Source organism: Histoplasma capsulatum, assembly GCF_000150115.1.
Source record: "Histoplasma capsulatum G186AR genomic scaffold supercont2.14, whole genome shotgun sequence".
Taxonomy (NCBI): domain Eukaryota; kingdom Fungi; phylum Ascomycota; class Eurotiomycetes; order Onygenales; family Ajellomycetaceae; genus Histoplasma; species Histoplasma capsulatum.
Genome location: NW_025544814.1, coordinates 665,943 through 678,726, shown reverse-complemented (window position 1 = coordinate 678,726; position 12,784 = coordinate 665,943). Strand labels below are relative to the sequence as shown.

Genomic DNA, 12,784 nt, shown 5'->3' with positions numbered 1-12,784 from the left:
CCGGAATCTGTCTGGAAATGCTGAACCAGATGTCAAGCTTTGATTATAAAACTATGGTTCATCTTATGTTGGGTTCTAAAATCTAGCACCAATTTTTTTTTTTTTTTTTTTTTTTGATCACTAAGCTAGTTTGAAGAAGCGACTTTGTAAGATGAAATGTATATCCCCATACTAAATCAATAGAACGGTACTGCACTGGGACAAAGTGATTGGGAATGTCCAGATGTATTACTAATTGTTGTAGCGTGATGGTGGGTGCGTTTTAGATGTGGCGTGGTGGTAGCTGAAAGCTACGCTAAGGCAGTTGTGGGTTCAAATTTCTCCACGCATGTCGAGTTTTCCTGCCAAAAATCCTTCCTCATTCCGATATTTTGCGTCCTAGTCCACTCCTTAGCCCGCCAAGGCTGGATTATTAATGCCAGCAACCTCCAATATTCTGCGAGTGAAAGGACAACCCAGAGAGAGAAACCGGGGAACATGGCGATGTTGTAACAGCGATCGGGCTACGATGGTCGCCTTCTTGCCCAAGTCAAACCCCTCTATGTCACATCTGATAAACGTTCCTAGTGAGATCGCCGTTCCGCTTCCTGTCTGGCAGTATCCGACTACATCCTATCACTCACCCGAACAATGTTCTGTCTCAGAAGGTAGGGTCTCAAGAGGGTCACACATTCAGTTATCCTTATTGTCCTTCTTTGTCCTTCATTTGTTGATTTGTTAATCACCCTTTTTTGTTTTTTTTTTTTTTCCTTGATGAAGAAGATTAAAAAAATGTTAACTAACTGGAATGCTTTCTCCAGTTGGCTGCCTCTCCTTTTCATCCCCACGAACGCCAGCCCCCTGTTCATCCTCTCCTTCATAACCCTCACCTACCTCCTCCACCGACCATGCATCTACTGTTCTGCTCTCCTTCTGGTTCTCTTCCTCTCCTCATGCCACTGGTCAGATCGCTGCTTCTTCGATTTCAGAGGTGACTGGTTTGCCCCTCGCTTCTCCACCCCAACCTCCTCCAAACCAGAACATTCCGCATCCGGATTGACCGAATATGTACTGGAAACCGTGAACACCACGGCCACAGCGTTGGCTGGCGCTGCAGTGGATGAGATAAAGAAACATTTTGCTCCTAATAATGGGACCGGGGCGGTGGGCGATTCGCGCGTGGAATGGACGGGCATAGGTCTGGAATGGCTGCGGAGCCTCCTTGGACGGAGGGAGTGGACGTTGCCGTGCGTCGATGTGAAAGTCAGGCTTTGAATCATGAGAGCAATTTTGCATCATTCGAAAAGCTGGAGTTGTGGTCGTTTTGCCTCCTTTTTTTTTTATCATTTTATGCTGTGTTCACGAGTGATAGGGCTCAGCTATTCTATTTTAAAGTTGCATTTTCTTTTCTTTTTCTTTTCCTTTTTGAGCCTTGCCGTATAGCTATCAACGCCGGAAAGACAAAGCGTCATTGTTGACACTCGGGAGGGGACATTTGGATATATAGCACTCGATATGGCATTGTATATTTACCCACGCATAACTGCTTCTTGCCTTAATGGTAGCAAATTTTTACTAGGTTAAAATACCTGCTTAATCCCCTTTTCCCTTTGCTTTGATCGAGTACGATGTTAATCTCCCAAGCCTGAGAAATGTTGGGCTGATACCTGTCCTTCGGCCTCACTCGTTCCTCAGATACTACTAGCAATATAAGTGTGTGGCTGGTGGCCTGGAGAAAATGTCTTGTCCGCTTGATAAGTGTTTATTTCTGTACATAATTTTAAGTGCTGACAGGGAGCCGACAGATCCTGGCATGCCTGTTTAACCTGAATCCTTCAAGCAGAGATACATTCCCCGCTCATTATTTACTTTTCCCATCTGCTGTCTTGCAGTGTCTGTTGTCACCTGATTGTGCATTTCTTGCTTCTTGAACTAGGAATATTTGCTGTACTATACTCAATATTATTATTATTTATTCATACACCGCCTAACCTCTGTAGTATGCAGGAAGTTAATTATACATGAAAAAACCATGTGATCATGCCACTGGATTAAAAAAACCCTTCATTCAACCAAGTGCATCTCTTTGATCATTTATCTATCCCTTCGTCTGGCCGCCAGGCACAATTAGCACCTTTTTTTAGCGTGTATATTAGCGCATTAAAAACATGAAATCTACTGGATTATGAGAGATTTGACTGCTTGAAGAGAGAATATTGAAAGAAGTTTCATTCTGATCTTAACTAGATCAAATAGATTATATAAATTATACTAGCTGATTCCTCATATGATTCAGTACGCTAAAAAATACGCTAATTGTGTCCTCGCGGCCAGACAAGGGGATACACTGCAATCACCAGCCCATAGTGTGGAAACCACAATATATATGTGATAAGATAGCACTATGACCACTAGGTTATTCATAGCAAAAAGCCAACGTAACAAAATGATTGCGCTCATAGTGATATATATACTCGTGGGCGTGCCACCCAACCCACCACCTATACACTGCGACCGCCAGGCGCAGCATAGTGGGGAACCACATATAGATCTGTATATATATTGATGATGACATCTATCAATGAGTGTCTGTAAGTGGAATTAAAGTAATTACAATGAAAAACATCAAAAAAAAACCCATTTGACATATTTGTCACAATAGGCTGCCGTCGTATGGTACGGGGTGGCTCGGATTAAGTTAATGGATGTAGTTGATAAGCGAGTGAGACATATAGACAAGCGAGACACTCTGTGCCACACCAAAATTTGTATAGATGCTACTTTGTAATGTTTGCAGTGTTTGTTTTATAGAATACAGTGGGGGGCATTAAGTTTGAAACCCCCCCCCTGAGCGGCCAAGATCATACTAACTATATTGCGTTAATATCTATATAGCTGCTTTTCATGCTCATGTAGAAGATATTATTAATATTTTATGTAAGACCATTCTATTGACTTTGAGAATAAGACTAATAAAATATGGGTCTTGAAGATTCACTAAAACTATACCCACACTAGAATCTAGATATATTACTAACACTCAGCTCACATCATTTCTCATCATCTATACTACAAATAAATACTAGAACTATAAAGTCAAAGACTAAATAGAGTTAGTTAGATATTAGAGTCTCTCTAAAAATATAAAAAAATCATTGTAATTTGTGTAATGAGATGTATGGTAAACTGAAGCTAGTATTAGTGTAATAAGTTCTAAATAAGTACTGCTGTGATTAATAATGAAAATCATATCAAAGATTTTTTCAGTCAGCATTTTAAAATCTGTTGTTCTGAATCTGGAAAGAAGAAAAATTGTAGAGTAAAAGCAGCATTATGACATAACTGAGTTTGGGTTAGTGATATCTTGGCATCACAGGGGGGGGGTTTCAAACTTATTGCCGGAGACTGTAGCACGACATACAAATTTTGGTGTGGCACAGAGTGTCTCGTTTGTCTATATGTCTCGCTCGCTTATCAACTACAATATCCAGTCACTTTTCACTATTTTTATATAGATCTCATTTCGCTCATATTTTGACAATTTTCGTCATTTTACACTCACGTTCCCAGAAACTCTAGTTCTTTTACATAATTTTTATAATCATGATTCATTTCATGTTTATGTCAAGAAATGCACTGGGATCGAATCAAATCAAAGCAAATATGTAATTCATGGTCTCGCTGACCACTCTAGTTTCAAGGAATTCTCTTCTAAATCAGCAGCAAGGCCCCACTCGCTGCAAAGTCCGTGTAGGTAGTGGGTCCCGCTCGTCATCCTGTTAAAGCGGTTACTGCGTGTCATTATCCTGAGATCTCGACCACGTAGGCCAAATTTATACCAAGCGAGATCTTTAAAACTTGCGGTTAAATCTTACTACCCTTTTTTAAACAGATAAATCACTGTGTGCATTTTGTAAGAAAACGTGGTTTAAATACATCTATTTTTCATTTATCATGAATTCAGTTTTTTCAACCATTTTCAATCTGCTTAAGATTGTCATATACTTGATTTCAGCAACCAGCAGTACTACTATATCATCAGGTATGAGCATTTCTTTTCCTCTCTTTCATTTTTTCCTTTTCATATTGGCATTCAAATCAACCTTCTACCTCTATCAAATCATTCTTTCTTCATAATTTTATGTACTTGCTTCAAATATGCTAGTAATTTATATTCTAACCATCGTGGCAGAGTTAAACAATATTATTAAAAAAGAAGTATATGACATGCTTTACAGTGTAGAAATTGATACCAATGGGATTTTACATCTAGCTGATGATGGTATATTGCGATCATTTGATGAAACTGGCAATGTTCTTGATTATCGAAGATTAAATAATACTCATTTGAGAACTGTTGCTGGCTTGTATTCAAAAGATATTAACAATCATTTATTAAATATATGGAATAATATTGATAGTTTTCAGGTTGAAGAGAAGGCAATTTGGCATCCATCTACGGATCTTTATCCTCTCCCACTTTTACAGAAGAGTCAAAGACCATTTTCTCCAGTAATAAAGCGTCATTCATTACTACAGCGATTTCCACCTTGTGCTGATATTCCCTGTACTGGACATACAACATGTAGAAATGCAGGCTGTTACCGCTGTTTAATCTCAGACAAGATAGAGAGTGGAAGATGCACTTTGTATTAAAATATTGTGGTGGACAGCCCCCCGTTGAAAATTAGTAGCAAAACACCGCAAGTATGGCTTGAATGTCGATGTATCTCTAGGATCATTCAAATATGATTTGAATACACATTTGTGATATGTTGTCGGAATGATAGAATGTCTTGAATATTAACATAAATACTCAATGTGATGGAGGCGGGAGGTTGGCTTACATAGTGTTGTTGAACACTAGTTGCTCAAGCGGCCACTCTACCGCACGTGATAACCCGAGGGTTGAACCTTGGTTGGTTGTTATTCCGATCTAGCAGCTAGCGGCAACTAACATATCCAGTGTGGGTGGGTCACGTGGGGTAGGGCTTGTGTAGGACCTCCAACATCTATTGTAAGAGGGTTTCCACGGCAGCCTTCTTATTAATTTTGTTGTTATTTTCTTTTTTTAAAAAATCAGTACTTTAATTGCAGCTGTTGTGTTCTTGACTGCTGTCTGAATCTTATTATTGTCATCAGAGATGTGTTGCACACTGTGCATCTCATCCACCACACCATCTGCTTTCAGTTTGTCCCTCATCAATTTGTGTGGCTCTATAGCCTTGTAGATTGTGCTGGGGATAGCAAGTAAAAGAAGTACTATAAAGAGTTTCATGGGTTTTTTTTTTCTCATAGTATTACTATACTCAATATAATCAATATAAAAATTATTTATTTATTGAGATGGACACTGCTTCTCAAGTTACCCAATCCCGGAATCAACCAATGTTGTTACTGATATGTTGTGGACAGAAATCTGCCTTGGTGATTTGCTCAAACAGTTCATATGTATGTACATGTACTCTCCTCCACAAACTCTCTAAGTTGAACAAGCCACTCTCAGTATGGGTGCTTAAAGGGGTTCTCGAAGACTGTCTTGAAGGATATCATGTCAATAACTTCCTCAAGGCTGTTATTGGATTCAAAAAAAGATTGGGCGTGCGTTACTTGTATAACATGCACACCCCCTCCCCCCCCTCCCCCCCCTCCCCTCAACTACTGCATCCTCCATTCTTCAGGCATGAAACAACCCCCTTTCCAACCCCAGCCTTTCCTCTCCTTCCTCTTCCTCAAGGCAAAACCGAAACCCCACCGCCCTCCAATTCAACTCTTGCCTCCAATGCAATCCGTACCCTGTATACGGATCCAGCGCCGCATCTGCCCTCCCAGGGCCCGTGGCTTGCAAATACACCACAGCCCGGAACCGGGAGAGCAGCATGCCCATCGCACAGCACACGCAGGGTTCGTGGGTTATGTATAGGTCAAGCGATGTGCAGAGGTAGCCACCCTGTGTGCGAGCTTGGATGTTGGGGAGAGAGAGGAAGTGGGATTCTAGGGGGCTGGGTGGGGGAGAAGGCAGTTGTGGTTGAGTGGTTGATTGGATTGGCTGGGATGTAACGGAAGGTGGCGACGGTTTGGGCTTCGTGGGTGGGGGTAGGGAGGCTGTTGAAGGATTTGTAGAGGGTGCTGCAATGGGTGTAGGGCCGGGAGTTGATGATAGAGCCCCCCGCGTCGGGGGTGAGTCTCTAGATATCGAGGGCGTTATTGTGGGAGACGTCGACGAAATAAGGCGCTTATAGGCGACAAGCGATATGGCGCGCATCAGCGCATGGCGATCCGGTTGTCCCTCATTGTCCGGATTATACGATGATGCTGTCCCCTCGCCTTCGGTATTTTCAACACTCTTCTTCAAAGGAACATATTCCGAACACCCTTCCCCTTTACTTCCCCTATTCCAGTACCTCGCATCCCCCGCTACGACTACAACACCAGCAATCTCATCCGAAGGATCAGCCAATTCCGCCAACGCGGGATCAACCACCACTGCACCGACAGCCCGTCCTCGTCCATTCCGCTTCGCCTCCAGGGCAACTTTGCTCGCCAGAGCTAGATAGCTGCCGGCCCTGCGGGACACAGACTCTTGGGCATTCAGCAGCAAGGGGCCACGGGGCGAGTGCGCGACTGGGTGTGCAGCAGGATTGAAGATGGTCGGCCATAGTGTGCGCGACCATGTCGCTGATTCTTCCTCGGTGGCTGGAGGAGAAAGGGGGATGCGAGTTGATTGGATTTGAATAGGAAATTGCGGGATTGGTTCTATCGATTCTACATCAGGAGAAGATGAAGGGCCTGTGGACCCTGAGATGGGTGCATATGGTGCCAGGAGGGATTCTAGAAGGGAAATATCAGGCAATGGCGGTGGGATGAGGATGTAGATAGTTTCTGGGGCTTTGGATCCCGCAGTTACAGCTCCCTCTGCCGCTGCTACTGCTGAAGCGGAACCCCTTTTTAGGTGTCCTGGTAGAAATTCCGGTTTCACGAAGCGGCGCAAATGCGTGAGTGATAGCGATGGATCCTTGGGGAATTTGGACTCCAGTAACCTACGTTCTATTCATTAGCCTGAAATCCCGTGTGAATATGAACTTTTGTTTTTTCGGTTCTACTAAATATTTCGAAAGGAGAGGAGACAAACTTTAACACTTTGCTCGCTGCCTTGATATTTATTTCCACGACATATGCTTCCACTGTTTGTTGTCAACATAAATATGCAGCTGTTTTCTGAGCAACTCGTTTTTTTTTTTTTTTTTTTGACCTGGATTTCCCTCTTCCCGTTTATCTCGTACGTTTATATTGGGATGGCGTTGGGGTCCTTAAGTAGAAGGGAAAAAAAATGAATGTATAAAATTTCTCACCTGAATCCTTCCCTGAACGAGTCTCCTGCACTGTCTTCAATAACGAAACATGGCCCCGCAGTGGCTGTATATCTTTAAACGAATCCATCTCTCCCATTTCTATCAGGAATATGTATACGTATATGCATATCACAATAGTTGGGATTTTTTTTTTTTATCTGGTGCGCAGCTAATGGGTTGCATGAAGCTTGTTCTTTTTCGTTTTAGACGAGCACGATTAACGGAACATATCTACAGTTGATAATGATGAGCTGGTCGAGAGGTTTGAGTGTGTTCCATACTTCTGGCAGAGGAGGTTCGCCGAATTCGTATATTCTCGCTGTTCATTTTTCTTCCTCTTTTCAAGTTGTATCCCGGACTTCGGTTATAATTTCAACATGAAGTCATTTTTTAACCGGTCAAGGGTTAAGTCATGTGATCGTAATCAAGCCACTGTCAACAATTCAGATCAAGAAGTGCAAGTGTATCTTGGTATTGAAGTCTCCTATACAGCGAACATATTGTATTGGGACCTTTTGTTATTTCTCTTCTAAATGCACATAACCTCTACAGTGTTACTCCAACCATCTTTTTTGACAACTGAACATCCGAGGCAGATAAGTAAAAGGAGGGGAAAGGACCAAAAATCAGAGATCAAGAACCTAAACACCAAACTGAAGCCAAAGGAAAACCTACTATGTATATAATTTGTGCCATGTCCCCCAACCATTTTTGAAAATGCGCTTTCTTTGCCAGGCACACACCCTCTAATAATTAGTGCAAGGTAAACAGTAGGGAAAATATGGACTGGATCGCGGAAGATATAACAATATGAGATTAAAAAAACCCTTACATAAAATTCGAAGAAAACTATGAGAGCGGGGCTGACATTGAAGAAAATGCTATCGCCAGAGACGCTATGTATATACGCATGTACAGTATATATATGAGTGTGTTTAAATATCCTCGAGATTTGTGCTTCCACCAAATAAAGACTCAATTCGTGTACCTAGAGAGATCACCATGTGTCTTAGGAAATACTGAACTGGATTGTTTTGATTTCCTTCCAACCAGACGAGGCCTTGGAGATTGAAAACCCCAGAGTCGAAAGCCATTGAGACTGGACATCGAGATACGCCGCATTCCTTCCAAGGAGCAGAGTTAACCAATCGGAAGGAGACTGTCAAATTCCGGATTCCTATTTCGTGTTGGCTGTTGTAGTGGCAGTGGCATCCATAGCAGAGGTGCTTCCTCCATTGCGCATAACCGATGAGGTAGCCGCAGTCTCATCTTTCTCTGTAGGTGGGGCATCACTATCTTTTCCCGGCTGAATCACATACTCGTCACATCGCTCGACGAGGCGCTGATAATAATCCTCCAGGACCTCAGGCTGAGGCACGATACGCCACTCAACCCGCCACAGAAATTCCAACTCTAATAGTGCCAGTTCGGCGATGCTGATTCCACCAACTCTGGCGTAAGTCTTGTTTGTCCAAAAGCTGTCACTGAGACCCTTACTCGCCACGGTAGCGCTGCTGATCAAAAATCGGTGTACAGTGAGGCTCGAGACTGTAAATGCAGGATAAAGAGCACATAATCGGTCAATATAATACACCATACTTAAAAGGATAGGAGGGGAAAGGGTGGCATGCGTTGTTAGGCGCTGGAGGTAGTCATGGACGGAGATTCGAGGAGGGCTGCGCGAATGGAACCGTGTGAGGCGGCCATCGCGGAGGGGGATTTGGTCGTTAAAGCGGATAAGTTCCATTAACATACTGGAGATCAAAACGACGAGGTCGCGGGGATTTGCTTCCTCGTAACGACAGGGAAGGACTTTAACAGCGGGTTTTTCAGGGCGCAGTCGCTTGGAGAGAGATTCCGCCCGGTTGTCTGGGTCAATTGATTGCAGCTTTTCGCCATCCGTAGCCAGAAGATTAGAAGGACCAGTAATGTTGCGCTTCGAGCCTACGAGAGTCGATGGCATTTGCGAGTCAGTCAGTGACTGGACGCCCTCCTGGCTTTGTTGTGACGTAGCAAGTTCAGAAGTGGCATTGGTGGACTCTGCGGATATCGTCTCGCCAGCAGCCGTTGGAGCCGAATGGTTCAGCTTGTTGTTCGCTGGTGTAGCTGGGCGAGAGTACTGGGTTCCCGCATCTACAGTCTGCCTTCGAAAGGCTGATCGTATTTCCTCGACGCCCGAACTGCCGTGGGAATCAGACGAGCGTCGCCGGGGTCGTGAAGGTCTAGGAGAATGAGGTGGGTTGGAATTGCTTATTAAAGGGGAAGTCGTGGACAGGTTATTATTGTTATGCCTGCAAGCGGCGGCTGTAGGACTGTAGTGTTGAGAGCAACCTGGAAAGGCTTTGGCAGGAGAATGGGTGGGATCAGCGCGCAGAAGCGCAGCCGACGTGGGAGAGGAGGCTATCATGTCCTTTGTTCACAGATATCGGCCAGGACTGGAGCACGTGGGCGCAATCGGCGGGCAGTGTGGGCAGGGCAGGTAATAGTAGTATGGCAAACGGAGGCCCTGCTAAAATTATGTGGAGACAGCGCCAGGGAGCCTGTCTGAGACTCAGTCGGATCAAGAGTCGCAGCAGCAGCAGCAACAGCAACAGCAGCAGCAGAAATAGTAATAGGAGGAGTGGGAGTGGAAAGCAAAGTGGGAGAAGCCAATAAGCCAGAGCTTTCCAAACCAACAGGCGTCCCGCAAAAGCGCATCTTGCTCTGCGAAGGGGCAGGGTGACACAAACCGCCAGGCTCCGGATGCAAATTCTCTGGTCGTCCCAGCCGCTCACTCAGGCATTATTGCTGGCAGTTGAAGAAGGGCGTGCACACAGTTCCTCAGTGGACTCTTCCGGCGTCGTCGACGTGGGGGGGAAGCGGGAGCAAGACTCTTTCCACGCCGCGTTGTTGAGATGAAGGATGACATAAGGACTGACTAAGAGAATCTGCGTCTGTGCGCAAGAATTCTGTGTGCTCATTGGCTGGTTGAGTGGTTCCCGTCCAGGGCCGTGACCCATGTGGCCAATGAAATATTGGGTCAGCTCCACGTGATTGCGCTGTACCCGCGTAATATTGCTGCGGTATCAGTCGGTATGGTTTTGTCATTTTAAATTACAAGTTCTCTGTGCGTCATCGCTCTGAGACTTGTGCCTTGTTGGAGATACATGGCGTCTACTTGCTGTGACCTGGGCCACAAGTTCTAGCCTTTCAATCATTTGATTACAAGTGCTTGTGGATCCATTCATCCTCAGCTAGCTCCTTAGCGGAGCTACGTTTGCTGGGCTCCCACTGCAGCATTTTTCGCATGAGAGTTAAAAATGCCGCTCTCTCATCTTCTCCCTTGAGACTGGTTTCTCTCTCCTCAAGCGGAACATGTTCCGTCAATAAATTTTTAAAACGGAAATCACCTAGAGTTGTATGTAGTAGTTAGTGAATTTTGAATTTCAAGTGCTAGTATATAGAAGCTATATGGAACTTGACTTGCCTTCACAGAAAAATTTGTCTCTCAACTCCCCCTGAGCAATGAAGCTAGCCGGCGGTGGCCCAAGAAGATTTATCATTTCAGCAAGATGTGCTCGACTTCGGTACTTTTGAAATTCCGGGTCTCGGCCCGTGAATAAGGAACCACCTTCATAAATATCCCAGATCTATAATCTAATTTTTAGCTATGTTTGTTCACATCATCACGATCATGTTGTTTTATCATACCATGCAGCCCACATTCCATATGTCAACACTATACGTCCATGGAGCTCCTAGAATCACCTCGGGTGCTCGGTAGATATTGGGTTGAATGAATTCTGCATGATGTTGATCGCCCAGTACGGCTGAACCGAAATCACATAGAACTGGGTCGCCCACATCAGCAGGAATTCTGAGCTTGCGGGACATGTAAACAGTCCTTCCATCCATGTCCACCTCCTTTCTTGGAATGGGTTGTTGAAGTTCCTCCTCCTCGAAGTCAGTGAAGACTGAATCATCATTGATACCAAACATGATATTATCCGCCTTTATATCTAGTAGAACAGGTTACTTAACAAAAATACGAACGCATATAGATGAGGACAGAGAGGACGTGGTCACGAACCAGTGTGTACGATATTGCACTCTGTATGCATATAATCCAATGCCAAAAAGAGCCGCCGAAGAACGAATGCTATAACTGCTGAAGGCAGTCTCTCTACTGGATTCCGGCGTAAGAAAGTCAAGACACTCTCCCATAACGGAGGATGCACAAGGCATTGATGCTTATCCTCAGGTCCATCAATGTAAAATGCGTCAAGTAATGTTCTTACAGCCTTGCGACCAGGATGGCCTTTCGGAGCTTGATCCATGCATCTATACATCTTCAGTTCATCATCCACTCGCTGTCCCATAGATGAGGCCCGAACAAATATTTTGAGCATAACATAACGGCGACCACTGTAATTGTAGCACATAAGCATTTGTCCGGGTAGCTATGGTTTAAGAGTGATCTTACTGGATGTCGCGTGCAAGCCATGCTGTTGAGGTAGATCCAAACCCTAGTTTGCCTACAACCTGATATTGCTCCTTGATAACTTCTCCTATTCGGGTAGGATAATATTGGGACGCAATATAATCCGGAAGGGTTTCTTCTTCGATTTTGTGAGATTCAGGTAATTGGATAAAGTTTGGATTGGAGAAATTGAGCAGCTTCCATCTCTGTCTGAGCAGAGGTAAGGATCGCAAAAGTGATGAGAGCATGATCTGAAAGAAAGCAGCCGTTGACAACTTGCGGGAATTTGTTCATAGATGCAAATATTAAAGGATGTCGTTGAAAATCACCCGGCCTGACCGTGACGTTGTTCATGTTTATGTTTACTCGTAACTAGCCTACTCTGTAAGTCCTGTTAACATTTGAACCAATCAGATACCTAGTGATGTAGATCCCTCATTGCCTCCACGCCAACAACATGAAAATTACTCGTAATTATATGTTATTCAGAGGTTTAATAGGTTGTAAGTACTAGTGACTCTGAGAGATACTTTTAATATATTATAAGGATGATTGGCGGTTCTATCTTGATGTTTTGAAATTCTTGCAAATTGTAACTGTCATGCCGCTGCAAGGGCTGACGGGCCGAAGCATCCCCCAGGTATAACTCATATAGGGTACGGGCGCCAATAACAGCTGCTAGTTGTTATTGTGGATGATGTTTTAAAAGCATAGATATGTATTGTCAAAGATATATAACATATCTATCACTTCTACTACCGTCATTCAGAAATTGTTGAATAGATGCTCGAGATTCATTCAAGGGGTTCATATGGAGCAGCAAATTGTCACCATGTTGCGAACAAATAGGAACAATTTTTTCTCAGAGGCTCCGCGAAGGACTGTTGACAATTTCCTAATGATAATGGTATCAATTAAATTACTGTCTAAATATAGGCTTTCTGCCCATTACGGCGCTTGATAGGGGAATCTATAAATTTTGTTTCCCAATTAG

General features: G+C 43.9%; 4 protein-coding genes across 4 annotated transcripts; 1 reads left to right on the top strand and 3 right to left on the bottom strand.

The window, feature by feature from the left end:
* Positions 1–372: 372 nt before the first annotated feature.
* On the top strand, positions 373–1,518 carry HCBG_07890 (uncharacterized protein; the record flags this gene model as incomplete). The annotated part of the gene is made up of 2 exons (XM_045434939.1): positions 373–647; positions 801–1,518. 2 exons carry the CDS (start codon positions 631–633, stop codon positions 1,252–1,254), a joined length of 471 nt encoding a protein of 156 aa, XP_045284245.1.
* A 4,138-nt stretch (positions 1,519–5,656) lies between these two features.
* On the bottom strand, positions 5,657–7,658 carry HCBG_07889 (uncharacterized protein; the record flags this gene model as incomplete). Its single annotated transcript, XM_045434938.1, has 3 exons — positions 5,657–7,019; positions 7,112–7,163; positions 7,613–7,658. The coding sequence occupies 3 exons, from the start codon at positions 7,656–7,658 to the stop codon at positions 5,657–5,659; spliced, it is 1,461 nt and encodes a 486-aa protein (XP_045284244.1).
* Positions 7,659–8,178: 520 nt separating this feature from the next.
* On the bottom strand, positions 8,179–10,156 carry HCBG_07888 (cyclin-dependent protein kinase regulator Pho80; the record flags this gene model as incomplete). Its single annotated transcript, XM_045434937.1, has 1 exon — positions 8,179–10,156. One exon carries the CDS (start codon positions 9,736–9,738, stop codon positions 8,509–8,511), a length of 1,230 nt encoding a protein of 409 aa, XP_045284243.1.
* Positions 10,157–10,532: 376 nt separating this feature from the next.
* Positions 10,533–12,038, bottom strand: HCBG_07887 (protein kinase; the record flags this gene model as incomplete). The annotated part of the gene is made up of 5 exons (XM_045434936.1): positions 10,533–10,720; positions 10,804–10,960; positions 11,022–11,329; positions 11,401–11,735; positions 11,794–12,038. The coding sequence occupies 5 exons, from the start codon at positions 12,036–12,038 to the stop codon at positions 10,533–10,535; spliced, it is 1,233 nt and encodes a 410-aa protein (XP_045284242.1).
* Between the last annotated feature and the right edge of the window lie 746 nt (positions 12,039–12,784).